Raw genomic sequence first — 27,811 nt, 5'->3', positions numbered from 1 at the left:
CCTGGGGGCTCGTGAGGCCGGCGCGGCTCAGGTGTGCTGGAAACCGGGCGCTGCACAAGCACTTTAATGACCCCGGGAAGCGCAGCCACAGTACATGCGGGTGCCACACGGCCCCCCCACCACCACCACCCTCCTCTCGGGAGGCGGGGCAGCCCTGGGCGCGAGGCCTCCTGTGCACCCGGGGCAGGAGGTAGACAGTCACGCCATCCCCACAGTTCTCGGGGCCCCTCCGAGTCACCTGTGGCCCAGTCCTGGGTGCACGGGGCAGGGCGGGCTGGCGGGAGCTGGGTAGGGGGCAGTGGCCACGGCCGCTGGGCTCCTCCCGGGGACTGGGCCAGGGGCCAGGGCTGGTGTGGCCCCAGGAGCTTGCCTGGAGCCATCGCTGCAGCGCACGGTCCTCGGGGAGATCCAGGATGGGTCTGGGACGAGTCCCTGTGGCCCCGGGGCCTGGCACGGCCACTGGCTGGCTGGAATGTGGGCGGAAGCCGCCGGAGGCGCCGGCGGGGCGGCTACACGTCCGTCTCCACGCGCAGCCGCTCCATCCTGCGCATGTTGCCCTCCACGGCCACGCGGTTGGTGATGCTCTGGACGAAGTCCTCGGGGAACCAGCCCGTCTCTCCGTCCCGCAGCCTCTCGCCGTAGAACCATCCTGACCCAGACACGGGCAGGTGAGGGAGGGTCCTGGGACCGGGGAGGGGCCCGGCTCGGCACCCCCACCCCCGGAGCCCACCACCGCCTCCCCCAGGGGGTCCTGACAAGGCCTCGGGGCTCCAACCAGCTCTGCCGGCCTCTGTGGGGTCTCAGCAGCAGCAGAGCCCCCCACTAGGGCACAGCTTTTGATCCTGCACCTCGAGGGGGTCTGAAGGTGCCTGGAAGGAGGTGCTCAGGGCCTCGGTCCCAGGCTGGCCGGGAGCAGTGACCTCTGGGGCAGGGCCAGGGCTGCTGCCATGCCAGTGTGGCCAGACCCTCGCCCGAGGTCCAGCTTGCCTGGGCCCCTCTGCCAGGCCCTCTCCCCATACTCCCCTGGCTCTGTCCCCCACCCGTGTCCCCCTTGTCTCCCCCCTCCCCCCCTCCCCCAGTGCCTGGCCCCCCCGGCCCCCCCCCGCCCCCCGCCGCTCACCGTCCTCCTGCTGCAGGACCAGCACCACGTCCGCCTGCTGCAGCGAGATCTCGTCCACCTGCTTGGCGAAGTAGGCCTTGGTGACCTCCACCTGCGGCAGGTCTGCGGGACGGGCAGGTGTGAGTGACGCCGGTCCTTTGGGGAGGGGAGGGCTCCCGACAGCCCCCAGCGCCCAGCTCTCCTCTGTCCGGAGCCGGCCCTCCCCACAGCGGGACAGGCTGCTTTCAGGGTCAAAGAGCCCGCCCAGCAGGGGGCGCTCCCAGCTCCTGGGGGTGGGGGCAGGAGGAAGGGGTCTGTGGGCCTCTCGCTCTAGCGCGTGGGTCTGTTCCACCAGCTACTGGGCTCGGCACCACAGGGAGGGAGGCCCCAAGGCAGCAGGGCTGTGTGGCTGAGGCCCCTCCCCGGGGTCAGGTGTGGGATGGACGGAGGGATGGAGGGTACCCCTCCCTCCTGACCCCCACCCGCCCCCACCAGCCGGAAGAGGGGCTGCGAGCCCTGCTCCTGGGGCGAGCGCTCACCTCCCTTGTTGGCGAGGCCCAGCCACTGCTGCTCCCTGTACGTCAGCGCCGTGATCCAGCGGGCCCGGTCACTCCTGGGGACAGACAACATGAACCCGGTCACTCCTGGGGACAGAGCGTGGGCCCGGTCACTCCTGGGGACAGAGCGTGGGCCCGGTCACTCCTGGGGACAGACAACATGAACCCGGTCACTCCTGGGGACAGAGCGTGGGCCCGGTCACTCCTGGGGACAGAGCGTGGGCCCGGTCACTCCTGGGGACAGAGCGCGGGCCCGGTCACTCCTGGGGACAGAGCGTGGGCCCGGTCACTCCTGGGGACAGAGCGCGGGGCCCGGTCACTCCAGGGGACAGAACGCGGGCCCGGTCACTCCAGGGGACAGAGCGCGGGCCCGGTCACTCCAGGGGACAGAGCGCGGGCCCGGTCACTCCTGGGGACAGAGCGCGGGCCCGGTCACTCCTGGGGACAGAGCGCGGGCCCGGTCACTCCTGGGGACAGAGCGCGGGCCCGGTCACTCCTGGGGACAGAGCGCGGGCCCGGTCACTCCTGGGGACAGAGCGCGGGGCCCGGTCACTCCTGGGGACAGAGCGCGGGCCCGGTCACTCCTGGGGACAGAGCGCGGGCCCGGTCACTCCTGGGGACAGAGCGCGGGCCCGGTCACTCCTGGGGACAGAGCGCGGGCCCGGTCACTCCTGGGGACAGAGCGCGGGCCCGGTCACTCCTGGGGACAGAGCGTGGGCCCGGTCACTCCTGGGGACAGAGCGCGGGCCCGGTCACTCCTGGGGACAGAGCGCGGGCCCGGTCACTCCTGGGGACAGAGTGTGGGCCCGGTCACTCCGGGAGACAGAGTGTGAGCAGGGCCCGAGGCGGATGCCGCCAGCCTGGTGGCTTTGGCTTCAAGCCCGCACCCCCCGTTGGCACAGAGAAGATGGGGTCACACGGCTTCCCATGGGGTCTGAGCGCCGCCCCACACCCTGGAGGTGGGACAGGCCGTGGAGACCAGGCTGCCTGACACCCTCCCACGAGCGGGCTTCCCCCCGGGGCCTCCCCACCCCACCACCCGGGGCCAAAGCCTGGGAGGTCGCAGGGCGTGGGAAGCAGCGCAGGCAGGCTGAGCCCGAACCACACTGGCCCGGGTCCGAGCCAGGGGCAGTGGCCCCTCAGCACCCGGGCCGCCCACCTCCTGCGCTGGGCTCTGTGACCCGGGCCTCTTGTCAGTTGCTGTTTGACAGGAGCCTCAGCTTCCTGCCCGGGAAGGGGAGTGAGCGGGAGGGAGCGCGGACCGTCTGCTGGGCTCCCTCAGTGTACTGAGTCCCTGCCCTGTTGCAGCCCTGCTGTCCTCTGGCTGCTCCGTGCCATGGCCTCCTGCCCCAGGGCCTTGGCACGGCCGCGCCTCTGCTGGAACCCTGAGCCTTGCTCCCCTCAGAGCCCTGTGCATGAGGCTTCCTCCCCAGCCCCACCCCCTGCTCCCTCTCCTGCCTGTTTGTCTCACCCCTCACCCCTCAGCTGCTCATCTTGTGGCTGGGGTGCCCCTTCCCGGGAATGTGAACTCCGTGAGGACAAGGCTGTCCCTGCACCTGGTGTGGTGCCCGCACAGAGCGGCAGTCAGGGAGGTGGGTGGCGGGAATCCTATCCTCGTGGGTCACGCAGAGCCCCCTCCCCCCGGGGAGCCCTCCCAGACTTACGCAGAGTCAGAGGACAGCAGGATCCTCTCCTGGCGGCCCTCGCTGTTGTGCAGCAGGGTCACCTGGAAGGGGTGCGGCACAGACGAGCTGCGGTTGACGCCGCCTGGCAGGGGCAGCTCCGTGGCCTCCACCTTCTGGACCTGGAGGTGGTCCACGTGGGCGTAGTCCTGGACCACGAAGCTGTCCTCGCTGCGGGAGGAGGCGGGCGAGGTGCGGGGTCTGTGGGCAGCCTCCCCCCCGCCCCCCGGCCCACCAGGTACCCACAGCGGCCGGGGGCCAGGCCTCCAGGAGGGCGCTCTCTAGATGGCCCTCCATCCCCCACCTGGAGAATCGCGGCCACCAGGGTCCTGGTGGCTGGGCGGGCAGGCCCAGGTCTGCAAGTGGAAGCCAGGGCCACGGCGCCCCAGGTCCCCTGTGGCGGGGGGTGGCGCTGAGCACCCCCTGGAGCTGCATGTGTCCTTGTGGAGGGGACCCGGGCTGCTGCCATGGGCCAACCGGCTGGGCAGGTCCTGTGTGTGCCCCCCACTCTGAGGCCGGAGGAGGCTCAGGTCGGCTCCCCCATGTCCTCCCGGCCTCCAGCCCACTCCTGGCCCCGAGGCTGCAGCCCGCCCACCGGCCACGGCGCATGGTACACGGCCCACCACCCACGGCACATGGTACACGGCCCACCGCCCACGGCCCATGGTACACGGCCCACCACCCACGGCCCCCCGCGGCGGGGTGGGGCGCACCTCTTCTTCTTGGTGACCACCAGGACGTCATTGAACAGGAACAGGTGGCACGTGGGCCGGCTGGCGAGTTTCCGGAACAGCCCGGTCTCTTCCACCACGAACAGCTCCCCGCGCTTCAGGAGCCAGCGGGAGGCGGAGATCAGCGGGAGGGACTGGGGGACAGACAGACAGACAGACGTCAAGCCCCGGTCCCCACGGGCCAGGCCTGCAGCTGCTGGTGGTGGGGACCGACCCCTGCCTCTGAGAACCACGGCGGGCCAGACCCAGGGCTGCCCAGGAGATGCATTCCGGCTGCAAGCGAAGGGCCGGCCAGGCGGCTGCTCCGAGCCAGGCCTGGGCCCAGCCCCCCGACCAGCCCCCGGGCCAGGCCTCACCAGGCCTCGGGCTCGCTGTGCGCCTGCCGAGTGCGCCCGGAAGGGCTCACGGGAGGGGGGGGGGGCGTGGCGGTGGGGGGGCGGGCGTGGGGAGGGTGTGGTCTGGGAGCGGGGACAGGTCAGGGCCAGCCCGGGGCCGGTGGGCGTGGTGGGCACAGCAGGCGCCCTCTGGGGCTGCCTACCCTTGACCTTGCCGAAGTCCAGCTGTGTCTGCAGCGTGTACATCTGCTCCATGCGCTCCATCTTGTGGGCCCCCTCGTTGCACTGCTTCACCAGCTGCAGGGCGTGGGCAGGGAGGTGTCTGGGCTGCGGGCCCCACCGGCCCAGGTCGCCGCCCTCCTGGCTGTCCTAGCCTGCCTTGCCAGGAGCTCCATGGCTGCGTGCGAGCTCCACTCCCTCTAGGCCTCAGTTTCCCCACTGGTACCATGAAAAGCTTGGGGTGGACAATCTTCAAACGCTTCCTGCCAGGCCCTCGGGGTCTCTGCTATCGGGGGGTGGGGTTCCCTCTCACCTTGTTCATGGCTTTGAACGCGCGGCTGGCGGCCTTGTACCTCTCGGGGTGGCCCTGGGTCTTGAGGCAGAGTGTCTGCAGGGGAGACACCAGGGGTGAGCGAGCACCAGGCACCCTCCACCCCAGGCTTAGTGGCCGCGAGGGGGAGGCTCCCTCACACCAGACGCAGGTGGGGCCAGGGAGGTGGGGTTCCTGGCAGACCCCACTGGGGGACACAGCCCCCAAACGGCTCAGCCAGGTCAGGCCGGTTGGGGGGGACGTGGAGTGAGTGCCCCCAGGACCCTGCCCCTTCCAATCCTGGCCACCCTCGTCCAGCCAGGGGCCCCCACAGCCTCTATTCCTACTCTTCCCAGAATGCCCGTGAGGGGATGTCCCATCTCGCTTGGACAGGTGACCGCCTAGCACAGGCCCACATGCCGCCTCCAGGAGCTTAGCTGGGCTCCTGCCACGTGTGTGTCCACATGGGCATGCATGTGCCTTCCACCCTCACATGCCTCTCTGCCCCCTGAGCCAACATCTCAGAGACGCAAGCCACTCCAGGGAGCCCCTCCGAGCCCCGCTCCCCGCGCCCGGGACAACTGGCCGAGGGGTGCGAGGCAGGAGGCGCCGATGGCCCAGGACCATCTGGGTGACGCGGGGGTAAGACGCATCCTCATGCCCGTCATGTAAAGCGCAGGACAGGTCCTGGCAGAGACAGTTCTATGGGCGACGGAGACGATGCCGGGACCACGTCACCATGGCGACTAAAGCCCTATCACCCTCCTCATCATGGGGTGATGGGTGGAGGAGGAGGTCCCCGAGGGAGCAACGCCGGGTCTGAGCGTGAGACCGGAGCCCAGGCGCCTCCGTCCCCCGCCCGGCCCCGGCTGGTGCTCACGTCGGTCAGGAGGGGCAGGCGGGTGACCCGCTGCATGGGGAGGATGAGGAAGGAGATCATGGGCAGGCCGCCGCACGCCGGCCGCCGCTCGATCTCCCGGAGGGCGTCTCGGAAGGCGGGGGTTGCTGCTCCTGCAGGGACCAGGGGAGGTGGGTCAGAGCCCGGAGGCGGCGGCGAGCAGGCCGTGCCCCCGCCGCCCCCCGGCCGCCGCTCACGTGAGCCTCTGCAGGGCGCGCTGCTGGTAGACCTCGTTGGAGCAGTAGGCCACGTAGGGGTGGAAGTGCCCGCTCCGCGTGCTCCTCCAGGATGTCGCTGATGTCCTCCACGCACACCTGCGCCTTGTGCCGCCGCTCCAGGTCCTCGAAGAACCTGCGGGCGAGGACCGTGGCTGACTGCCCACGCCGCATGTGTGAGCACGCACACACGCACACACACACACGCAAATGCATGCACACACATGCACGCACACGCATGCACACAAACAGGTACACACACACACACACACACACACGCCCAGCTCAGCTCCGGGGCAGCACACATGTGGACGGAGCCCACTGGCCCAGGAAACCCCCAGGACAGATGAGCTGCTGGGATGGGCAGTGACTGGCACAGACCCCTGGCCAAACCCAAGGCCACGCCCCTCCAGGCCCGGCAGGAGGTGTGGGCCCCGAGGATGCTGGCGGCAGGACAGAACTTCATTCTGACTTGACTCCGGGGACTTGGTTAGAGGCGCCAGGACCTGCCTCGGGCCCAGCACCCCGCCCCAGCTCAGCGCGGTGCCTCCGGGCAGACGCCCTGGAGGGGACAGCCACAACCCCGCCCTCCGGGGTCCCCGAGGCTCAGCGCACCCAGGCCTTGCAGGGAGGAGAGGACGCCTGAGCCACCGTCCGGCGGGTCTGGCCCAGGGCTCTGCTCCCACAGGCAGCCGCTGTCCTGGGGCTGGGCCGTCAGGTTACGTGCTACACAGGCTCCGGCTGCAGCCTCCAGGGCGCCCTAACCCCAGGCAAGTGCCGGACCCCCAGGCCCCACGCCTCTCCCGGCCTGGCCAAGGCGGCCAGAGGGCCTTCCACCCCGAGGCTCTGTCCCGAGCAGTCCCTCCCTGGGGCCTGGGCCGAGGCCACACCCCCAGGCCAGCGTCTCAGTCCTGCTGAGCTGGGCGGCCTGTTACAGTCTTGCCTGGAGATAAGGTGCTGGCTGACCTCTGAGGGCAGAGGGCAGAGTCCCAGAGCTCAGAGCCACACGGGGACCTCAGGTGGCCCGCAGCCCTCATCAAAGAGTGACCAGCTGGGGCCGCAGCCCTTACAGCTCACCGTGGGGGGAGGGGAGGATGCTGGTACCCAGACAGGGAGGTGGGTGAGTCAGCCCCACCCAGGACCTGCGGCCAGGGCACCACCCGGGAGGAACATGGGCCTCCCACCGACCTGTGGGCCCCCTGGAAGCTGGGGCCTGGCTCTGGTGACCCTGGTGAGGCCAGTGAGGGGGGCAGGGAGGGGCGTGGCCTCGGCTGGGGGTCCCTCAGGCCCCTGTCACAGGCCCGGGCTGACCTCCTGCCACAGGGACCAGGATCCCTTTTGGTGGAACGTTCTGAGGCTGACAGGCAGCCCGGCAAATGGCTCAGTGTGTGTCAGGACAGATGGGGACCCCCCACCCCCAGCCCAGGATGACACACACAGGCACAGGCAGGTGTGCTGGCCAGCACCCCCGTGGGCATTCTGGAGGCTCTGAGAAGGGGCTGGGAGGTCTGAGATGGCCGCGGGCCACTGACCCAAAGTAGCCGATTCCTGGGGGAGGCCGTGTGAATGGCCACAGTGCATACTTGGACTGTGCCTGCCACAGGAGTAAACACACACTGCTGCCCCCACGCGTGCACACACATGCACACACGTTCACACACATGCACACGCACACAATGTGTGTTGCACACAATGTGTGTTCACACACATGCAAACAGCTGCTACCCACACATGCAATCACACACACGCACACACACCTGCTGCCACACGTGTACCCCACATGTGCACATACACACAGCCCACGCAGGCCTGCAGCTGCACGCCCAGCCCCTCCTCCACCTCCTGCCCTGCAACCAGAGCCCTGGGCCGGGCACCAGACACCCCGGGAGGAACATGACCCGGGGCGACGAGAGGCCGCCTCCCACCTCGCCCTCTGGGTGCCTCGCGCCGGGCCATGCAGCCCTCTGGGCCGGGGTGCCCTGGTGGGAACGTGCCTGTCCTTGGACAGAGCCATGTCCCATGGGAGACATCCCCCTCTCGAGCCTCAGGGGACAGGGTGCGGGGGTCCCAGGACACCCACAGTCTGGCGCTCAGCTCTCCCCGGGGCCACTCTCTGGCCTCAGGGCCCAGGAGGGTTTCACACGCCCTCCCAGCTAACCGCTGCCCCCACCCCCCCACCCACAGACCCAGACCCAGACCAGGGGCCTCCGGGATCTGCCCTCCCACCCACACCCAGGCCAGCGGCCCCAGCCCGAGGGGGTGGGGTGTGGCTCTGGGCACCCGGTGGGTGGAGGTTGTGAGGGGGTGGCTGGGGGGCTGTGAGGGGTGGGTGGGGGGCTGTGAGGGGTGGGTGGGGGGTTGTGAGGGGTGGGTGGGGGGCTGTGAGGGGTGGGTGGGGGGCTGTGCGGGGTGGGTGGGGGCTTGTGCGGGGTGGGTGGGGGCTGTGAGGGGGTGGGTGGGGGGCTGTGAGGGGTGGGTGGGGGGCTGTGAGGGGTGGGTGGGGTTGTGAGGGGTGGGTGGGGGGCTGTGAGGGGTGGGTGGGGGGCTGTGAGGGGTGGGTGGGGGGTGTGAGGGTGGGTGGGGGGCTGTGCGGGTGGGTGGGGGGCTGTGCGGGGTGGGTGGGGGCTGTGCGGGGTGGGTGGGGGGTGTGAGGGGTGGGTGGGGGGCTGTGAGGGGTGGGTGGGGGGGCTGTGAGGGTGGGTGGGGGGCTGTGCGGGGTGGGTGGGGGGCTGTGAGGGGTGGGTGGGGGGCTGTGAGGGGTGGGTGGGGGGCTGTGAGGGGTGGGTGGGGGCTGTGAGGGGTGGGTGGGGGCTGTGAGGGGTGGGTGGGGGGCTGTGAGGGGTGGGTGGGGGGCTGTGAGGGGTGGGTGGGGGTTGTGAGGGGTGGGTGGGGGGCTGTGAGGGGTGGGTGGGGGGCTGTGAGGGGTGGGTGGGGGTTGTGAGGGGTGGGTGGGGGCTGTGAGGGGTGGGTGGGGGGCTGTGAGGGGTGGGTGGGGGGCTGTGAGGGTGGGTGGGGGTTGTGAGGGGTGGGTGGGGGGCTGTGAGGGGTGGGTGGGGGTTGTGAGGGGTGGGTGGGGGGCTGTGAGGGGTGGGTGGGGGGTGTGAGGGTGGGTGGGGGCTGTGAGGGGGTGGGTGGGGGGGTGGTGAGGGGGTGGGTGGGGGGTTGTGAGGGTGGGTGGGGTGGTGAGGGGGGTGGGTGGGGGTTTGAGGGGTGGGGTGGGGGGTGGTGAGGGTGTGGGTGGGGGTTGTGAGGGTGGGTGGGGGCTGTGAGGGGGTGGGTGGGGTGGTGAGGGGGTGGGTGGGGGTTTGAGGGGTGGGTGGGGGGGTGGTGAGGGGGTGGGGTGGGGGTTGTGAGGGTGGGTGGGGGCTGTGAGGGGGTGGGTGGGGTGGTGAGGGGGTGGGTGGGGGTTTGAGGGGTGGTGGGGGGTGGTGAGGGGGTGGGTGGGGGTTGTGAGGGTGGGTGGGGTGGTGAGGGGGTGGGTGGGGTTTGAGGGGTGGGTGGGGGGTGTTGAGGGGTGGATGGGGGTGGTGAGGGGCGGGTGTGGCACTACCTCTGGCTGGCGCCTTGTACGTCCAGGATGTTGGAGAAGAGGTGGTGGTGCTCGGTCTGGGTCATGGTCGCCCGCAGCTCCCGGGACTGCAGGAACTCGGCCACCAGGATGCCCAGGCTGTGCTGGTAGGAGAACTCGGACGTGAGGATCTCGAAGATGGCCTGGCGAGAGCAGGGGGAGCCGGAGAGCGGTTTGGAGGCGCCGCCGGCCCAGGGCAGCCTGGACACACATGCACGCAGACGGGGGCTGGCCAGGGCGCGTCTGAGACCAGCGCTCGGCGGCGGAACCGTCAGGTGAGGCGACAGGCCGGGGTTGAGCCCCCCCCCCCCGGACGAGCCCTGGTGGGAGGAGAGTGCAGCCAGGGGGACGGGACCGACTCCTGGGTCTGCGCTCCGGCTCGGCCACAGTGAGCTGTGACACTGGGCCAGGGGTAGCTGCCCCAGCCCCCGCCCCGCCCGCCAAGGGCATCAGCCATCTCCCTGGTGTCTGGCCCAGCAGGCGGCGGAGGGCGAGAGGGCGGACAATGTCACTGTGGCCGTTGTCCCCCCCCCCCCCCCCCCGCTCGGTGAGGCTGGGACACAGGGCGCACCCCCACCGGCCGCTCACCTCCTGCCTCTTGCGCTCCTCGGGCCGGCAGTGTGTCCAGGATGCCCAACTCCACCACCTGCGGGCACAGGCCTGGGGTCAGGGGCCACGTGTCCTGAGTCCTCCCTGCGGGGCCGGGGCCACCGTGGATGGCAGAGAGGCCTGGAGAGGGCGGAGCCAGGCTGGCGGGGTGGGGGGGAGCCCCCCCTCCAGGCTCAGTGCAGTGGGACCACCGAGCTGGCCCGTCCGTGCCTGATCCTGCACCTGCGTCTCTCCTCTCCGTGGACACGTGCCCTGGGTGGGCCCTGCACCCCTGCAGGCAGACCTGGGGCGCGAGGGGGGAGGAGGGGGCCCAGAGAGAAAGGCCCGGAGGCACCCGAGCAGAGGAGGGTGGAGAGGGCAGGGCCACCTGGGAAAGCTGGGGGTGCCTGGGCCAGGTGAGTCAGCGCCCTGCCCAGGAGGTTGGGGGTGACCCTGCTCTAGCGGGCGCCCCGCCCAGCTCCCTGCCGTCAGGGCCGTGGCCTCCGGGCTGCCCTGGTGGCGTGTGGCTCTCAGCCACGCGTGCCCCGTTGTGCCCGTCGGAACAGGCTGGGCTGTGCCTCTGCCTGAGGGCACCCCCTCTGTAGAACCCAGAGCCACCCCGTTCCTGCTCCCTCCTCACTGGGCTGGGCACAGGCCGTGTCCTAGGCCTATGTGTGTGGGGGGGGGGGGGGGCAAACCCCGTGCCTCTTCCTCTAGCCCAGGCTGGGCCGAGACCCAGCTCAGGGGGTGGGGGGCAGACACCCCGCTCCCCTGTGGAGGGTGCAGCGTCTGAACGCCACCAGACCCGGGTGACATGCCCGGGACTCCTGGCACGCAGCTGGCACCGGGCAGGTGGGAACAGATTTCCCACTTCCCATCCGCCTACCCTCAGCCCAGCCTGGCTCTCCCGGCTGGGGTCCCACAGCCTCAGCTCTCGTCCCCCTTTGGGCGCAAGCAAAGAGCCCATGTACCGCAGACAAAGGACCGAGTGCCCGCCCCACTGCCCACTGTGCCCACGGCTGCCGCCCAGCTCCACGCTGGGCTCCCAGGGACGGGTCAGGAGTCTGCCCGTGGCCGACCGGGCCTGGGGGTGACAGCCGCCCCCATCCTGTGCTCTCACCGAGTCCCCACGTCCCTGCAGGTGGAGTGAGGGTGGCTTGGCCGTGGCACGGGGCTCTGTGGGAGCCGAGGCCTGGCCCCCCTCATCCCCTCCTGCCTCCTCAGGGGAACCCCTGGCACTTTCCTGGGGGCAGGGCCCTGGCAGGAGGGGTCCTTGGTACCCACAGCTCCCCGAAGGCCAGTCTGAGCAGGAGGCAGAGAGCACGGGGCTCGCCTGGGGACGCCCGTCGCACACCTGGATGGCACCTGCCCCAACTCCCCCGCCCCCGCCCCCGCCCGAGACCACCAGGTGCCGTGCAGGGCGGGCGGCTCTGAGGGCACGGGGCGCAGCTCTCCTGGGGCTGGGGTGGGCGCCTGGGGAGGCCCCGGGACTGACCGCCCACGGGTGGGGAAGGGCGCCCCCAGCAGCCGGCCTACCTCGGGGAGCTGGCTCCAGGTGACCTGGGGCGCCCGGAAGTTCTTGACCACGATGGGGGTGCCCACCGTCCGCGCTCCCTCGGGGCTGCCCGGCTCGTCCAGCAGGTCGTCGTCGGACTCCTGGCTGGTGGTCAGGCCCCGCTCCCGGATCTCCTGATAGAACCGGGGGTCTGGGGAGAGGGGGCGCATCACGCGGGGGAGCGGGGGCTGGGAGCGGGCCTGGTCCCCCCAGAACCCACAGGCCGAGTCCCGAGGAGCCCCTGAGAACACCAGCGCCCCTGGAGCAGGCTCCCCTGGGCCGCTGGCCGCTGTGGCCGCTCCGGGCGGGCCAGGCAGGGTGCGCCCGGTGCAGAATGTGGCACCTTCAGGCCAGCGGAGCTGACAAGTCAGAGCACAGGCGGGTGGGGGCCTGCAGAGGTCTTCGGGGGGCTGTCCCAGAGCCCCGAGACCAGGGCTGTGTCCTGCTCCCACACTGCAGGCCCCGGAACGGCCCGGTCCACCGCTCAGGGCACCGAGGGCCCCGTGCACCCCCTCCACGCCTCGCTCTGGGGCCCGGGGCAGGAGCCGGGTCCTGACGCCTCCCTCGCCCCCTCTAGCCGGTGCCCGTCACAGAGGTCAGGGCTGGCAGGGAGGGGGACCCATCCTGGCGGGGCCCTGTGTCCTCAGAAGCCGACGCCTGGCACCCAGCCTGGCACCCAGGCCCAAGCCCTTCCCGGCCTCACTGGCCCCCCCTCCTGCCCAGCGGGTGCTCCATCCTGGCCGGGCAGCACTTCCTCTCCCCTCCCCATGGGGCCCTGTTGGCACCCACCCCGCAGCAGGCTGAGGGCACTGCTCTGGGCGCCCCCAAGGTGCAGCTGCTGCCCATGCCCTCCGAGCCCCACCCCACAGGCTCCCTGTGCCCCGAGACAACCCCAACAGAGCCCAGCAGGCGTGTCCTCCCCGTGGGGCTTGGTCCCCCGTGTGGCTACCATGGGCCGCCCCCACACACGAGGTGCTGGACAACTGTCGCCTGGGGGTGAGTGTGGGGCTCTATCTTCTGCCCCCGGGATGGTGCAGAAGGGAGTCCATGGGAAACTTCTAGGCCTTTCTAGACCCATCAGCACTACATGGCCAGGTGGCCACCAGGACCGCTGGTCCCCAGAGGAATCCCTGCAGTGCGTGCTCTGTGCCACCACACCCAGCCCCCCTGTCCCTGCCCTTGCCCCAGCGAGACCAGTCTCATCTGGTCTGGCCCAGCCCACGGCCACCTCCCCGGGCCACACTCACCATCCTTGAAGGAGCCCTTGTGCGCACGCTTCCGCCCCAGCGTCTTCTGTGTAAACGAGACACAGAAACACCAGTGGTCAGCAGGGAGGAGGGGCAGGTGTGGGCCTAGAGCGGCTCCTCCACCCGGGCTCAGACCACACCAGGCCCGGCAGGAGTGGGCTCTGCTGAGCACACAGAAGCCGCTCAATAGATGCTGCTCCCGAGGGAGGCGGCCGCCAAGAGGAGGCCAGGGCAGGGGGGTGCCTCCAGAGCAGTCAGGGCAGGTGACTGAAATCTGGGCAGATCCAGGAGGGCTGCCTGGAGGTGGAGGCAGGATTGAACTCGTTAAGAGGGGTGCTCAGGAAAGTGGGGTGTTGCCACTTGGGGAAGCCTGAGGTAGGACAGGTGTGGTTAGGAGAAGGCCCAGAGGGACATTGCGGGGGAGTGGAGGCCACGGAGGAGGTGGCCTGAGGCGGCAGGAAGAGGGTGAGCGTCCGGCCCCAGCCCTGGAGGCCCGGCGGCTGACGCAGGGCTGCGGGGGGTGAGCAGGACCACACCCTGGCCCACCAGCTGCTGCTCAGCCTGCCTTCTTGGCCGGATGCACCACTGTCCCCCGACCTCACAGGTGCCGGTTCCAGCAGCGTGGGAGCTGGTTTCTCCTGACGAGTTGGGGCCTGACTCTCCCCGTGCTGGTCTGGAATGTGTGGCGCTGCCAGCTGCACCTGGCCCTGCTGCCCCCCCCCTGCCCTGCGTCCCCCAGCGCCCTCACCCCTCCCACCTCCAGGTCTGGGCACAGGCTGCTGCCTCGGCCCCTCCTCCACCTGGCACCCGCCTTTTGTCCCTGCTTCTGCTTTAACCCTCCCCTTCTGGTCCCCAGGCCCTGTGCTCCCGGGGAGCCCCTGCTCTGTGCTCCCCGGTTCCCTGAGCATCCCCTGCCTGGGAGCTCCTGGGCCTGACCAGCTGGGACCCCCCTCGCCCCCTGCCCAGAACCTGTGACTCAACAGAAGGAAGGAATGGGCCCCGCAGGCCTGGCCATGACGCGTGGATACTGAGGCCCTGAGGCAGTCCTGGGGCCCCCGGCTTCTCAGGGAGGCATGGCAGCGGGCAGCGTCCACCCCCCCGGCCTGGGCATGGCAGTGGGCAGCGTCCACCCACCCCAGCCGGGGCATCTTTAAACTGCGGACAGTGGCTCTGGCCTCCTCGCCTGGCCCACTGCACCCTGGGGGCCTGTCTTCCCACAGTCTGGGCAGAGCCCTAAGCTGGGGAGGCCGTCGGATGGCAGCCACGGGCACCGAGGTCCCGGGTGAGGCGCCCGTCCTGCTGGCCCTGGGCCTGTCCCGTGCTCCCCAGAAGGCAGAGGCCCCAGGGCTGCCGGGCAGGAAAGGGGGCTGCGTGTGCAGAGGGCGTCAGTCTGCTCCTGAGCTGGAGGCAGCCCCTCCCAGTCCTCGACAGGAGCCCCCGGGCACTGAGCCCCGGGCAGTGGCTGCAAAGCCATCCCTGAACCCTCTCCTTGAGACGAGCCGGCTCCCCTCGGGCTGGTCCCGCCCCAGGCTGCCCCGCTGTGTCTGTGAGCGGCTCACACTCTGGGGCCCTGGGCAAAGCCTTGGACCATCCTGAGCCTCAGCTGCCCCATCTGTAAAATGGGCAGTCAGCCAGCGCAGCCCGGCTGCCGGTCTCCGGGAAGAACTGGCAGAGCCTGCACGTGGCAGGTGCTCAGTGGCAGCTGGGACGGTGATGCCACGGCTGCCCCCGCCCCCTGCCCACGGGCTCCCGGGGCCCGAGGCCCATCCCCGAGCCCGCCACCCCCCCTTGTCCAGGCGCACGGGACCCCACCTTATTTTTGGGCGAGGGCCGAGCGGGAGGCAGGGCGGACTCCTCGGCCAGTGCGTGGAGCTTGGGGCTGAGCTGGACGGGGGCCACCTCGCCGCCCAGCGGCCCCGGGCCCTTCATGGCCGCGCGGTAGGACTGGCTGCGCAGGTTCCGAGCCGGCACCCCCCCCGGGGCCCGTGTCCATGTCCATGTCGTCCAGGGAGAAGCTGGGGGCCGCGAGGAGCCGGGGCTCCCGCCGGGCGGCCTCCTTGCTGAGCACGGCCGCCCCGAAGCTCTGGTGGCGCGTGGGGGCCTTGGCCTTGCTGGACACGGCCAGGCTGCGGGGGATCAGCTGCGCGGTGCCCAGCTTGAGGGCCGCGGGGCTCTGCGTGCTCAGGATGACGGTGCGGGGCTCCCGGGGCTCCGGGGACGCGGGCTGGGGCTCCGGGGTGTCGGGCTGGAAGACGGCATTGCTCCTGCCCTGCGGGGGGCTGCGGACCAGCGGGAGGCGGGGCTCGGGGTTCCCCTGGGCGTCCAGCCGCAGCTCCGAGTGGAAGCGGCCCTCCAGCAGCTGCTCCTCCAGGGCGCTGTCCGGGCGCCGCCGGGCCATGCCGGGCGGCCGTGGGGTCCTGCGGGGACAGACACAGGCAGCTGGGGTGGGGCTGCGGGGCACGGACACAGCCACCAGGACCGCAGGGCACGGACACAGCCACCAGGCCTGGCTGACCAGGACCGCAGGGCACGGACACAGCCACCAGGACCGCAGGGCACGGACACAGCCACCAGGACCGCAGGGCACGGACACAGCCACCAGGCCTGGCTGACCAGGACCGCAGGGCACGGACACAGCCACCAGGACCGTGGGGCATCACACACAGCCCGGGGCCTGGCAGGGAGGGTCCCTACCCCTCAGCCCGCAGGACCCAGGCGGGAGCAACCTGCAGCTGAGGCCGCCCTGTGAGGCCGCCCTGCGTCCTCTGCCGGGTCGCCCACGCTGAGGACAAACCCCTGAGCTGGGGTGTCAGTGCAGGGCGGCGGGGTCCTGGGCCCCAGGCCTGGGACGGGATCCGCCACGCGGCCTGTCGGACCACTCCCAGCGGGCAGGTCCCAGCCCGAGCCCACCTCACACCCGCTGCCCAATGTGGGGGCTGCGAGCTCCCCGGGAAGTTCCCAGTTTGGCCCCGGGACCCTCCCTGAGGGGGGCGGGCAGAGCGGCCACCCGGCTGGCCTAGCCCATAGCACAGCCCGCCCGGTGTGGCATCCGGACCTGGTTCTCCGCTGCACACCCAGGAGGGGGCGGGCTGCCTCCCGGCCACCCCCGCATTCTTGGGGACAGTCTGAGTCAGCCGGAAGAGGAAGGCGGCGGCCACTCCGGCCTCCCCCGCGCCCGCTGCGAGGGCACCATCCCGGGCTCCACCCCCGTGTTGACGTGGCTGCCTCTCCCCAGGCCTGGCTGAGAGCGGGGTTCAGACCTCCCTGTGAGCCTGCCCCCGAGCAAATGCGCCCCGAAAGGCGAGGCCTCTCATTCGAAGAGCAGCAGCGTGACCGAGCCCCTGTCCCGTCCCCCCTCCGCCTGTCGCCTGCCCAGGCCCGACTCTCCCGCCTCTGAGCCCGGCCAGACCCACGGCCTCTCCCAGCGGAGGGCAAAGTCTGCTCCGGGGAAAGTGCCCGGATGGAACCAGTCGGCCGAGCCACTGCAGGGTGTGGCCTCGGTGCCCAGCCAGGCGGCCCCACCACGGCCTGGGCGCTTCCAGGGGGACCCGGGACCGGGTCAGCAGGAGCTCCAGGCTGGGTCCCTTCCTGCTGCTCAGCTTGTCCCAGAGCCACCCAGGCACAGGTTCCATTCAACCAGCACCGAAAGGTGTGTCACCAGCCAGGCGTCCCCCTCCCGCCCTGCACCCCGCAGGCCGCCACTCTGAGCTGCTGCGTTTCCCCGCCCTACCCCCCCTTTTCTAACTAAGGTGCAGCCGCCGCAGCGATACCCGAGGGGTTTGTGCGCGGCTGAGTGGACGTGGGCCTGGCCTCCTCTCTGACAATCACTCCCTCTTGTCCAGCAGCCGCTCTCCCCCTTCCCCAGGCCGCCCAGGTCCCTGCCTGTGTGTCCCGATCGCAGCGGCCCCCGCAGCGGCCCCGGGTCCGAGAGCCTGGCTCCTCTCCAGCCTCCTGCTTCTGGGCCGGCCCTGGGCCGTCTGGATCCTCCTTCCCCTGGGTCCCCCATCACCGTGCCCGCTGTCCCCCCGTCACCGTCCCCGCTGCCCCCCCGTCACCGTCCCCGCTGTCCCCCCGTCACCGTCTCCGCTGTCCCCCCCCGTCACCGCTGTCCCCCCCGTCACCGTGCCCGCTGTCCCCCGTCACCGTCCCCGCTGTGCCCCCCTGTCACCGTCCCCGCTGTCCCCCTGTCACCGTCCCCGCTGTCCCCCCCCGTCACCGTGCCCGCTGTCCCCCCCGTCACCGTGCCCGCTGTCCCCCCGTCACCGTCCCCGCTGTGCCCCCCTGTCACCGTCCCCGCTGTCCCCCCGTCACCGTCCCCGCTGTCCCCCCGTCACCGTGCCCGCTGTCCCCCCCGTCACCGTCCCCGCTGTCCCCCCCGTCACCGTGCCCGCTGTCCCCCCTGTCACCGTGCCCCGCTGTCCCCCCGTCACCGTCCCCGCTGTCCCCCCATCTCTGTGCCCGCTGTCCCCCCCGTCACCGTCCCCGCTGTCCCCCCATCTCTGTGCCCGCTGTCCCCCCCCGTCACCGTGCCCGCTGTCCCCCGTCACTGTGCCCGCTGTCCCCCCATCACCGTGCCCGCTGTCCCCCCCGTCACCGTCCCCGCTGTCCCCCTCATCTCTGTGCCCGCTGTCCCCCCCGTCACCGTGCTCGCTGTCCCCCGTCACCGTGCCCACTGTCCCCCCCATCTCCGTGCCCGCTGTCCCTTTCTAGGAGGCAGGCACTGAGCTGATGGGAGGCCCCTGTGCCCGGTGCGCGTGCACACACGTGAGCCACACAGGTGAGCACACGCTCCTGTGGGCCGGCTGTGACCCTCCCTGACCCTGAGGTGTCCCTACCCAGCAGCCTCTCCTGCAGTGGGACCGACAGACCACCCCTCAGTGTCCTCCCTGGTGCTGGCCTGGCCTGGCGTCCGGGAGCACCGACCCTTCAGCCGCCATCGGGGCAAATGCCAGCCGTGCCGTCCGGGCAGCCCTGCTGAGAGCCAGCCGCCTGCAGAGGCCACGGGGCCCCCAGGCGGGTCTGCTCCCGAGAGGCGGCCGGGAGCTCGGCAGTGAGGCCCGAGCCGGGGCGGGGGGGGTGGGGGGGGAGAGGCCGGGCAGTGAGGCCACGCTGCTCCCCCACGAGGGCGCGGGCCCGTGGGGGGCAGGACAGCCTCCTGGGCACGTCCCCCGCCGTCAGGCTCAGTGCCCAAACCGACGGCTCCCCGGGCACTGGCCGCGTCCGGAGCTCTCCCCGGGGGCTGTGCTGAGAGCCCGCCCCTGAGGGCGCCTCGCTTCAAGACACAGGGACCCCCGAGCAGTGTCGGAGGCTCAGGGCCACCTGTGCCCCCGTGTGGGTGACTTCCTGCTGTTTCTGCTTAGGGCAGGCTGGAGAGGGTCTCCCATGGCTGAGCCCTCGGAGCCCATGCCACTCCGCGCCCCCTCACCATCCTGCCCTGCCCCCCAGCACACACGGGGGAGGGGAAGGGGTACCCGGAGCTCGGCAAGTCCTAGGCTGCACCGGCCCCTCCTGGCAGCCCAGCCCCTCTGACTCCCTGGACAGAGGGGCCCCGGGACCCCAGCAGGCCCAGTCCCCCCCTCCCCGGAGAGGCGCACTCTTCCTGGCTGGACCCGAGGCTGTGGCCTCACCTGCTCTCGCAGCCGCCAGCACCCACGTCACACCGCGGTTGGGACCTGCGACCCTGGATGCGGACACCACGCGACCTCCATCCTGGGGACGCCCGTCCCCTCTGCCCGACCCCCAGGTCCTGGTGAGACTCGGCCTCCCCCGGCACCGGCTGCGGACGCAGGTCTGCGCTCAGGCAAACTCAGCCACAATGACCGCCTTGTGCTCGGTAACCCTGCCCGGCCACGCGGGAGACGCGGGGAGACGGAATCCGGGGCCAGGCTCCGGCTTCCTAAACCACAACGCTCGCCGCAGACAGTCCCATGTGCACAGGGGCCACGGGGGCCACGGGGGCCACAGCCAGGGCCCAGCTCCTGGCCTCACGGAGAGGCCGCGGGAAGCTGCTGAGGGGCCCGCAGCGCACAGGACGCCCCAATGTCCTCAGCGCTGAGGGGGACCCAGCGCAGCCGACTGAGAGTCACCCTCACGGAGGGGGCAGGGGAGGGCCACCAGCACGCCAGCCCGGGACACAGCCTCCGGCCGCCTCCTTGCCGCCACACCTGTAGCACCAGCCATTGTCACTGACCAACCGCTGCCTGTGCACCGCAGCGCCCACCCCCTGCCTACCTGTCCCTGCCCCTGGCTCCTGCCCTGGGCTCGGCTGGCACACACTGCGTCGCCCACCCCCTGCCCACCTGTCCCTGCCCCTGGCTCCCGCCCTGGGCTCGGCCGGCACACACCGCGTCTCCCCAAAGGAGCCGGGCAGGAAACCAGAGCCCGGACCCAGTGGGAGCGGGACAGGTGACGGGGGGGGGGGGGGGCCTTCCAAAAGGCTTCTTGCCCCCCCTCCCCCGTCCTCAGCCCCTCTCGTTCCAGAAGGTGGGTCCTGCCCCGCTCGGATGGGCTAGGGCAGTGGTCGGCAAACTCATTCGTCAACAGAGCCAAATATCAACAGTACAACGATTGAAATTTCTTTTGAGAGCCAAATTTTTAAAACTTAAACTATACAGGTAGGTACACTATTATTAACTTAATGAGGGTACTCCTAAGGCTTAGGAAGAGCCACACTCAAGGGGCCAAAGAGCCGCATGTGGCTCGAGAGCCGCAGTTTGCCAACCACAGGGCTAGGGGACCAGGCGCAGAGGGAACATGGCCCGTGGGGGTCAGGCCGCCGGGCAGCAGAGCCGGCAGAGAGCAGGCCCCGTCCTGATGCCCTGACCCACACGGCTGCCCGGCGGGCACGGGGGTCCTCACTGGGAGTGAGGGTGCCCTTAGAGGCCGGGCCCGAGCACGCAGCCGCCAGGGCCGAGACGAGCAGCTGACATCGTATGGAAACAGAAAGTTCTGGGGCCCAGACCTCGGTGAGCACTGAGCCCTCAGTCCCACACATGGACTGCCGTCCTGGGGGCCGCGACCGCGGGACCCACCCCGCAGGCTGCCTCACCTCCGCGCCTCAGTTTCCTCGTGGGGTCAGAGATGACCTCCGGGAACCAGGGCGCTGGGGTGGGGGACTCACTTTGGTCCCCGCGACTTAAGGCCTTACCTCTTCCAGGAAGCCCCTGGAACCCCCACCTCCCACCCTCCCTCCACCCGGACGCGGGAGGGGGCGGCCCTGCCTTCGGCCCCGGCCCCCGCCCTGGCAGTGCCCAGGGCTCTCCTCTTCTCAGGGCCGCGGGCATCGGCGGGCAGCGAGCGAACCACAGCTGAGCCAGTGCCTCTAAGCGGTCGCACCTGCAGCTCCTGCTCCGCAGGCAGGAGACCGAGGCGCGAGGCCCAGGGCTCTGAACTCGGCCCCACTGAGCACCAGGCCGCAGGGAGTCAGGTACCCGGGGTGCCAGGCCTCCAGCCGGACCGCAGGTGCCAGGGGCCTGGGAGGGTCCCCTGCCCAGTGGGCTCGGGCTGTTCGCCCCGGGACGGACGCAGGGGAAAGGTCAGCCAGCCAGGCTCCCCCTGCCACCCACTCAGCCCCCACCCCTCGCGCCAGGTGCCGGGTGAGGGCACGCCAATCTCAGAGACCCTGCAGACCCAGGCAAGCATCAGAAGCTGCCCCCACAACCCGGGACCAGCCCCCCAGCGCCCGGGTGGGGGGGTCTTCATTCCTGGGGCTGCCACCTCCTGGGCCCAAGCGGGTTTGGGCACCAGATTCTTGAGAGGGTCCTCCGGTCCCTCCTCCGTTCAAAGGCCCTGGGGCTCCTTCCTAAAACCGTCAGCTCTGAGGTCTGGGGCTCCGGCCGCAGGAGAGAGAGCTCCCCACCTGGGCCAGGAGGTCCCCCCAGGCGCTCAGCGGGGCTGGGGTGCACCGCTCGCCCCGCCTCCTCCTGCAGCCGGTCCACGGAGGGAGGGAGGGAGGGGCGCAGAGTTCCCAGGACCCGGACGGGACTTGCTGGGGGGGCGCGGGGGGGAAGCGAAGGGGGCGAACGGCGCCCCAGGGTGACTGCCCCCCCCAGGCTTCCTCCCCCTCCCCCACTTCGCTCACCTGTCCCCCAGGCTCACCTGTCCCCCCCACTTCGCTCACCTGCGCCGCGGGGCGGAGGGCAAAGCGACCAGCGCGGGCGGCGTCGGTGGGGCCGGTCCAGCCTGCAGGCTCCGCGCCCCCGGCGCTCCGGCTCCGGCTCCTGCCCGCGCCCCGCGCTCTCCCGGCCGCGGTCCCGCCCCGTCCCGCCCCGTCCCGCCCTCCCACTTCCTGTGCGGCCGCGGGCGGGGGCGGCGGCGGCGCGGGGCCGGGCCAGGTGGGCGGCAGGTGGGCGCCAGGTGGGCGCGGGCGGCCGGTCCGCGGCTCCGCAGCCCGAAGCCCCGCGGGGAGGGGCGCGCACACCTGGCCGCGCCGCCGGCGTCCCCGTCCCCACCTGGCGCCGCGCTCACGTGACCGGCGGCCTCCGGTTAGGGCGCCTCCCGAGCTGGGGCCGGAGTCCACCGGCGCCACCGGAGGCCCGCGCCCCGCCCGCCCGCGATCGCCTGCCCGGAGGCGGGCTCCCTCGCTGCCACCCAACAGCCCCCCCCCAGGCCCGGCTCCCGGCTCCCGGCTCCCGGCTCCCTCCTCCGGACGCCCCAGAAGCCACCAGCCCCGGAGAATCTGACCTTGGCTGGACCCCACGCGGCCGAAAGGGCCCCGCCTGCGGGATTCCTTGAAGTGGGCGGTTTGGCCGGCAGAGTCCCGCGCCTGGGGCTGTGGTCTGGGTACCCGCACCCCTGTTTACACCGAGGATCCGGTGCCTGGACTCCAAGCCCCGCCGCTCCGGGACTTGTCCAGGGGGTGCCCGACACCCACCACGGGGGGTTCAAGCAAAGGGACCACACTGGGTGGAAAGAACCCGCTGGCAGGGCGGAGTGGCCGACCCGCCCGGCCCACACCCTGCGCTGCCTGAACCTCCCAGGACGATGATCCCTGTGTCCCCGTTCTTGAGTCACTCTCGGTAAGACACGGAGTTCAGGGTGTTCACCATTTCGGCATGTTCCTCCAAGTCACCTCACAATGTGCCAAAGTCCCCCTCAAGGCGCGGGCGTCAGAACAGAGCCCAGCACCACCCAGGACCAGAGGAGGGGGAGCACCCACCTCCTTCCTTTTGGAGACTATACCTCTGTTAATACAGCCTCCTCCTGCGGCAGCTCTTACATGTGTCCATCTCACAGCACAGAGCCCAGGGCCCTGTATACAGCTGGTGCTCAGCAAGTGCCTGGTGACTCACCGGCGTGACCTGAGATCCTGGGACTGAGCCCCAGGGGTGCCGGGTGTTCCAGCCCCACCCCCCCCCGCCCCGACCTGTCTCCAGGTCCCCTGTCCAGGAAAGGCCCATGTGATTCCATGTGAATCCCACAGGCTGTGCCACGGGGTGAGCTTTCAGATGACCAGCCCTGTGCCGAGCCCGAGCCTGTGCAGCAGGCAGGGCGCAGGCCACGCCAGGCCACAGGGCAGTATCGCTGGGGGTGCAGGCCCACCCTCTCCCGGAGCCTGCCTCCCCAGGGGCCAGCCTGGAGAGCTTGCTGCTGTGTGCCGGGCAAGGGGTGCCGCAGGCTCACAGGGCTGGCTTTCTTGGGAGCCGTGGTTTGAAGGGCAGCCCTGCCTGGCACACCTGTGGCCTGGCACACCTGCTCCCTTCCGGGCCCCCAGCGTCTGCAGAACAGGCTGGCCGGCCTCGGGGAGGGGCCTCATGTGCCCTCAGTGCCACCTGTGTGTGTCTGTGGGCGTGAGGCTGAGGGCTGACACCTGTGGGTGGGGGCCTGGGCCCTGCCGCCAGCTCCTGGGGAAAAGCGGGCAGCTGCTGCCCTCCAGAGGCCATTGTGGGTACTGCACTCACCAGGCCTTCTGTGGGGAAACTGAGGCCCTGTCAGTTCCCAACGTCCACTGAGCACCTGCCTGGAAAGCCCTCTTCCGGAACCTGGCTTGCCCACGGCAGGGTCAGCCCCCACCCCACCCCTTCCTGCCCCGGCACCCAGCACCCCTGTGGGCCCCTCCAGCATCGGAGTCGGCTCTGCCACCCGCCTGGAGGCTGGGGGGCCGTCCCCCCCGCCCCCGGACCCAGGTGGCTCGGCTGTGGCTGGGGACGGGACGCGGAGCAGTGGCTCCGTCTCTGGGCCTCTGTTGCCTCTGCAGCAGGTGGGGGTTTGATGGTGACACACGAGGGCGCCCAGAGGCAGGCGGTGGAAATGGGTCAGAGTCACAGTGACCGGCCGGGAAGAGGGAGCCCGCCTGGCCGCCTGGCCTCTCCCGCTTGCCCGCCAGCAGGGCAGGTCCTGGTTCTCCGCGGCCCTGGGCCCAGGACACGCAGGCCGGGCCTCACTGAGCGGCCGCGAGGAGGCCCGAGGCCCAGCGACGGCTTCGCCGCGCAGTTGGCTGGAATCGTGTCACCAGCCTGGAGGGCTTTCCAGCCTGAGACCTGAACGGCGAGAGTGGCTGGCGCGGCTCCTGGGCCCCCACACTCCCTGACAGCTGGGAGGGGACACCGCTGACCCGCCCTGGGCTCCTGGGGCTGCACACGACGCTCACCTTTGTAAGGTGAGAGGTGGCTCAGCCGCGCCTGGCCTGTCGGGCATCAGAACAGAGCCCAGCACCGAGGGTCTGGGCGGGAAGAGGGTGCGGAACCCCAATCCCACGCTCCCGGGACTTCATCCGCAGGCGTCTCTTTCCTGTGCTCGAGGGTGGCCGTCACCCGGGGTTATGGTTTCCAGTCTCAAACGTTGGCTCAGCCGCTGGGGCCGCGGCCCAGAGAGGCGGGGCTGCGAGGCATCAGCCCCAGGAGACCTTGGCCTGCCCGTCCCAGGTGCCCAGGTACCCAGGTGCCCAGGTCTGAGGACCTGAGGCTGCCCGGGGGCCGTCTCCCCTGCCAAGGCGGGGTGAGCCGTGCCCACTGCCACTGCCCTCCCTCCCCGGGGCCACAGGGAGCGTGCAGGGCGGAGGGCAGGGCACACAGCCCTCTTCTTCTCCAGCCCTGGCCCCGGGCTGACCTTCCCTCACTGCAGGGTCCCACGGTGCCCGGCCCAGCCTGCGGGCGGCTGGGAAAGGTCTCGTTGACCTCAGATGGCGCAGCCGCTGTGAGTGGGCCGAGGACAGAGGCGCCTCTGTGCTGGGTGGGTGGGGCCCAGGCCGGGTGGGGTCTGCAGATGCCCACAGGCTGGGGGTGGGGGCTGCTGCCTCTCTGGCCACCAGGGTGGCCTTGCTGAGCAGGAGGCCCAGCCAGGAGCACCGGGTCACTGCTGCACACAAACAGCAAACGCGCGTCACGCCTCCTGCAGACCTACTGTGTGCCTGGCCCTTAGGTCTGCGATGGGATTCCTACAGAAGCTCCCTACGTGCCACTGTCCTCCTCAGCCGACGGGTGCAGTGTTTGCCCCTGGTCTCCTGGTGAGGCCCCACTGGGATGAGAGCTGAGGCCTGTCTGGCTGTGAAGTCCAGGTCCCACGTGATCATTAGGGACGATTTCAGGTTTCCAAAGACGTAAGAAAATAAACTGTAGGTGCACGTATCTGCTTCCAACGGACACTTTAACCCGTGGCGGACACGTTGGCCCTGATGAAGCAGCTCCCACCATAACCGACGAGAACCCGGAGCAGACACAGAGTAAGCGCCTGGCAGGTGTGGCTCACGGCTGGGCACTGCCCCTGGCCGGTCCATTCTCCGCCGGGCACATGCCGGTGGCAGACTCCATCCCCAGTAGGGGGCGTGCAAGCAGCAGCCTATCGATGGATCGTTGTGTTGCTCTCACGTTGATGTTTCTCCCCCCCCCCCCCCCCCTTCTCTCTCTAGAATCAACGGGAACATGTCCTCAGGTGAGTACTGAACAGAAACAATCGTTCCTGTGAAAAATACCTTCAGAAAAGAAAGTGAAACCCAGACATTTTAAGACAAAATGTAAGCTCCCCACTGGGTGGAAGGGGGCCACCCCAAGTGCCTGGGGCGAGGCAGGGCTGGGAGCCCGGAGCTGGCCCCCCGCTGAGCCACAGCCCCTCTGCTCCTGCCACCCTGTGTGGCCTGTGTCCCCGGTCACTGCGTTGTAGGGCTGGCTGCTGCTCCGTGCAGGTCTGGGCGCCTCCTGGTGGCCGGGACACAGGCTGGGCCCCAGGGTAGAAGGGCCTCAGGAGGTGCCGTCCTCCTCTGCCGGGCAATTCCAGGGGCGGACTCCGCTGCCCCCTCCTGGAGGGGGAGGGATGTGCAGGAGACGCGCTGCTCAGAGCACCCAGCACTGCCCTTCCCAGGGTTGACATCCTGGCTCCTGGCTGGTGGCCACCTGGAGCCCAGACCCCCACCCCCAACCTTGAGCAAACGCAGCTGCTGGACACCTCTCTGTGGTCCCTCTGTCCCCATGCAAGCCCCCCCCCCCCCCCCCCCCCCCGCCCCAGGATAGGGCCCTTTCACCCCGGATGAGGACACAGCTCAATTTTGGGAAAACTTTTGCTCCCATGAGAAATAAGGCTCATGAATCTCAAAATAGCGTCGCTGCAAATAGCCAGAAGGCCCCGCCGGCCCCGCGCGAATCTGAAGGGCGATTCTTTCCCCAGAAAACAGATCCCTCGCTGACACGGTTTCTCCAGTCGGTTCTCTCCGTCGCCTAAATGCAGCCTTTTCCCCGCGGCCTCCATGCGAGGAGCGGGCTCAGGAGACAAAAGTCGCCTGTCAGCAATATTCCGTCTGTTCTCGCTCCCGGCGGCGACAATGCGGCCATTGTCAGAGCGCCTCCTGCTCCCCGGATGGTCCTCTCCTCCGGCTGATGAGGAGGGAGCGTGCCAGGCCCCCAAAGATGGGGGTCTTCGCTGGAGGGAGCCCCGTGCCAGGCCCAGGGCCCCGATGGGCGTGGGGGGACCCGGGGCCATTAGCAGGTTTTGTGTCACATCACTCGTCCTCTGAGAACGGAAATGCGTTTCCCAGAGAGAAGCCTGGCGCCTGGGTGAACCGGGTCAGAGCCCCCAGCCTCCTGGCAGCCCCGTGTCGGCTCAGGGCCTCCCAGCGCTTGTCGGCAATGGCAACGGCGGGAGAAGTGACCTGAAGTGGCCAGAGGCTCCCCAAGCCTCGCTGCGTGGGAAGCTGCACCCCAAGGAGGCTCGGCACCCAGGGGTGGGCCCAGAGCTCTTGTTCCAAGATCCGCTGCTGTTTCTTGCCTTTGGCGGCTCCTGGGAGCTGCTATTTGGGGACCCCAGGCCTCACCGTGAGAGCATGTTCAGGCCCATTGGGAGGCACTGGAGCTCCCAGAATCCATCTTGATCCATCCATCTGTCTGTCCGTCCACCCATCCATCCACCCATCCATCTACCCACCCATCCATCCACCCATCCATCCACCCATCTATCTACCCACCCATCCATCCACCCATCCATCCACCCATCCATTTATCCATCCACCCATCCACCCATCCATCCACCCACCCATCCACCCACCCATCCATCCACCCATCTATCTACCCACCCATCCATCCACCCATCCATCCACCCATCCATTTATCCATCCACCCATCCACCCATCCATCCACCCATCCATTTATCCATCCACCCATCCACCCATCCACCCATCCATCCACCCACCCATCCACCCACCCATCCATCCACTCATCTATTTATCCATCCATCCATCCATCCATCCATCCATCCATCCATTTATCCATCCATCCATCCATCCATCCATCCATCCATCCATCCATCCATTTATCCATCCATCCATCCATCCATCCATCCATCCATCCATCCATCCATTTATCCATCCACCCATCCACCCATCCATCCACCCATCCATCCACCCATCCATTTATCCACCCATCCACCCATCCATCCATCCACCCATCCACCCATCCATCCATCCATCCATCCATCCATCCATCGTGCAACCCACCCTCCACTCAGAGGGTGTCCCCGCCAGGCTCCGGGGAAGGAGAGCGCTATCAGGACCCTCACCTGGGTAGCCCGGTCCACTGTGGGGGACGGTTCTTGTCTCAGAGGACAGAGGTCCTGGGCCCCGCGTGTCCTGGGCTCGTGATGGCGGCCAGCCGGGAGAAGGGCCTCACCGTCTGGTTCCTCCTGTGGACGCGGGGCCCTGTCTCCCTCCCACTTTATGAGGAAAACAGAAAAGACGCGGGTCCCTCAGCCATCACGGCAGTGAGCTGCTCCCCCCTGTGGAGAGCTGCCCTTCGCACATCTGGGAGGGAGGCCACAGGCCAGCCTGCCTGGGGGGGAGGGGGGCGGGGAATAGGGAGGAGGGGCTGCTTTGTCAGACAGATGCTGGGTGTGGGAGGCGCCGCCTGCCTCATCTGTGTCTGCGGCCGGGAGGCTCGGCTGCTGTGGTGAGCCCGGGAGCTGGGGGCTGTCTCCTGTGGCCTGAGTGGGTGAGGGGGTGGCGTGCCCACCGAAGGTCAGGAGCTTCCTGGAGGGGGAGGGGCCAGCGGGCGGGGCTGGAGCAGGTGGGGGGGTTCCTGTGGGAGGTCACGTGGGCCAGCACTGTGTCGCCATCAGGAGCAGGTGTGGGGCCACGTAAAAGCCTGAACGCTGGGGTCTCCCACAGAAGACGCCACTTGGAGAAGCTAAAGGGCCACCACCAGGATATGGGGAGCTCTGGTGAGAGGTGGACCCACCACCCCAACCCCAGCCAGTGCTCAGGCACATGCCCTCCAGATGTGTCCCCTCCAGGTGTGTCCCCCTCCAGGTGTATCCCCTCCAGGTGTGTCCCCTCCAGGTGTGTCCCCTCCAGGTGTATCCCCTCCAGGTGTGTCCCCTCCAGGTGTGTC

At 69.9% G+C, this 27,811-nt stretch overlaps 1 protein-coding gene across 1 annotated transcript; it reads right to left on the bottom strand.

Moving 5' to 3' along the window:
* Positions 1-49: 49 nt before the first annotated feature.
* ARHGEF16 (Rho guanine nucleotide exchange factor 16) lies at positions 50-21,823 on the bottom strand. The gene is given in 18 exon segments (XM_070403934.1): positions 50-649; positions 1,121-1,222; positions 1,639-1,712; positions 3,321-3,509; positions 4,052-4,205; positions 4,611-4,701; positions 4,937-5,011; positions 5,814-5,941; positions 6,027-6,096; positions 6,098-6,182; positions 9,597-9,757; positions 10,203-10,223; positions 10,225-10,260; positions 11,739-11,908; positions 13,005-13,050; positions 14,817-14,984; positions 14,986-15,421; positions 21,687-21,823. Coding segments are annotated over 17 exon segments (2,127 nt in total). The 5' UTR covers positions 15,403-15,421; positions 21,687-21,823; the 3' UTR covers positions 50-509.
* Between the last annotated feature and the right edge of the window lie 5,988 nt (positions 21,824-27,811).

This window comes from Myotis yumanensis, unplaced genomic scaffold (assembly GCF_028538775.1).
Source record: "Myotis yumanensis isolate MYYU_CA2020_CCGP unplaced genomic scaffold, mMyoYum1.0.hap1 SCAF_2, whole genome shotgun sequence".
NCBI classification, from domain to species: Eukaryota; Metazoa; Chordata; class Mammalia; order Chiroptera; family Vespertilionidae; genus Myotis; species Myotis yumanensis.
This window is presented reverse-complemented; position numbering and strand designations above follow the sequence as displayed.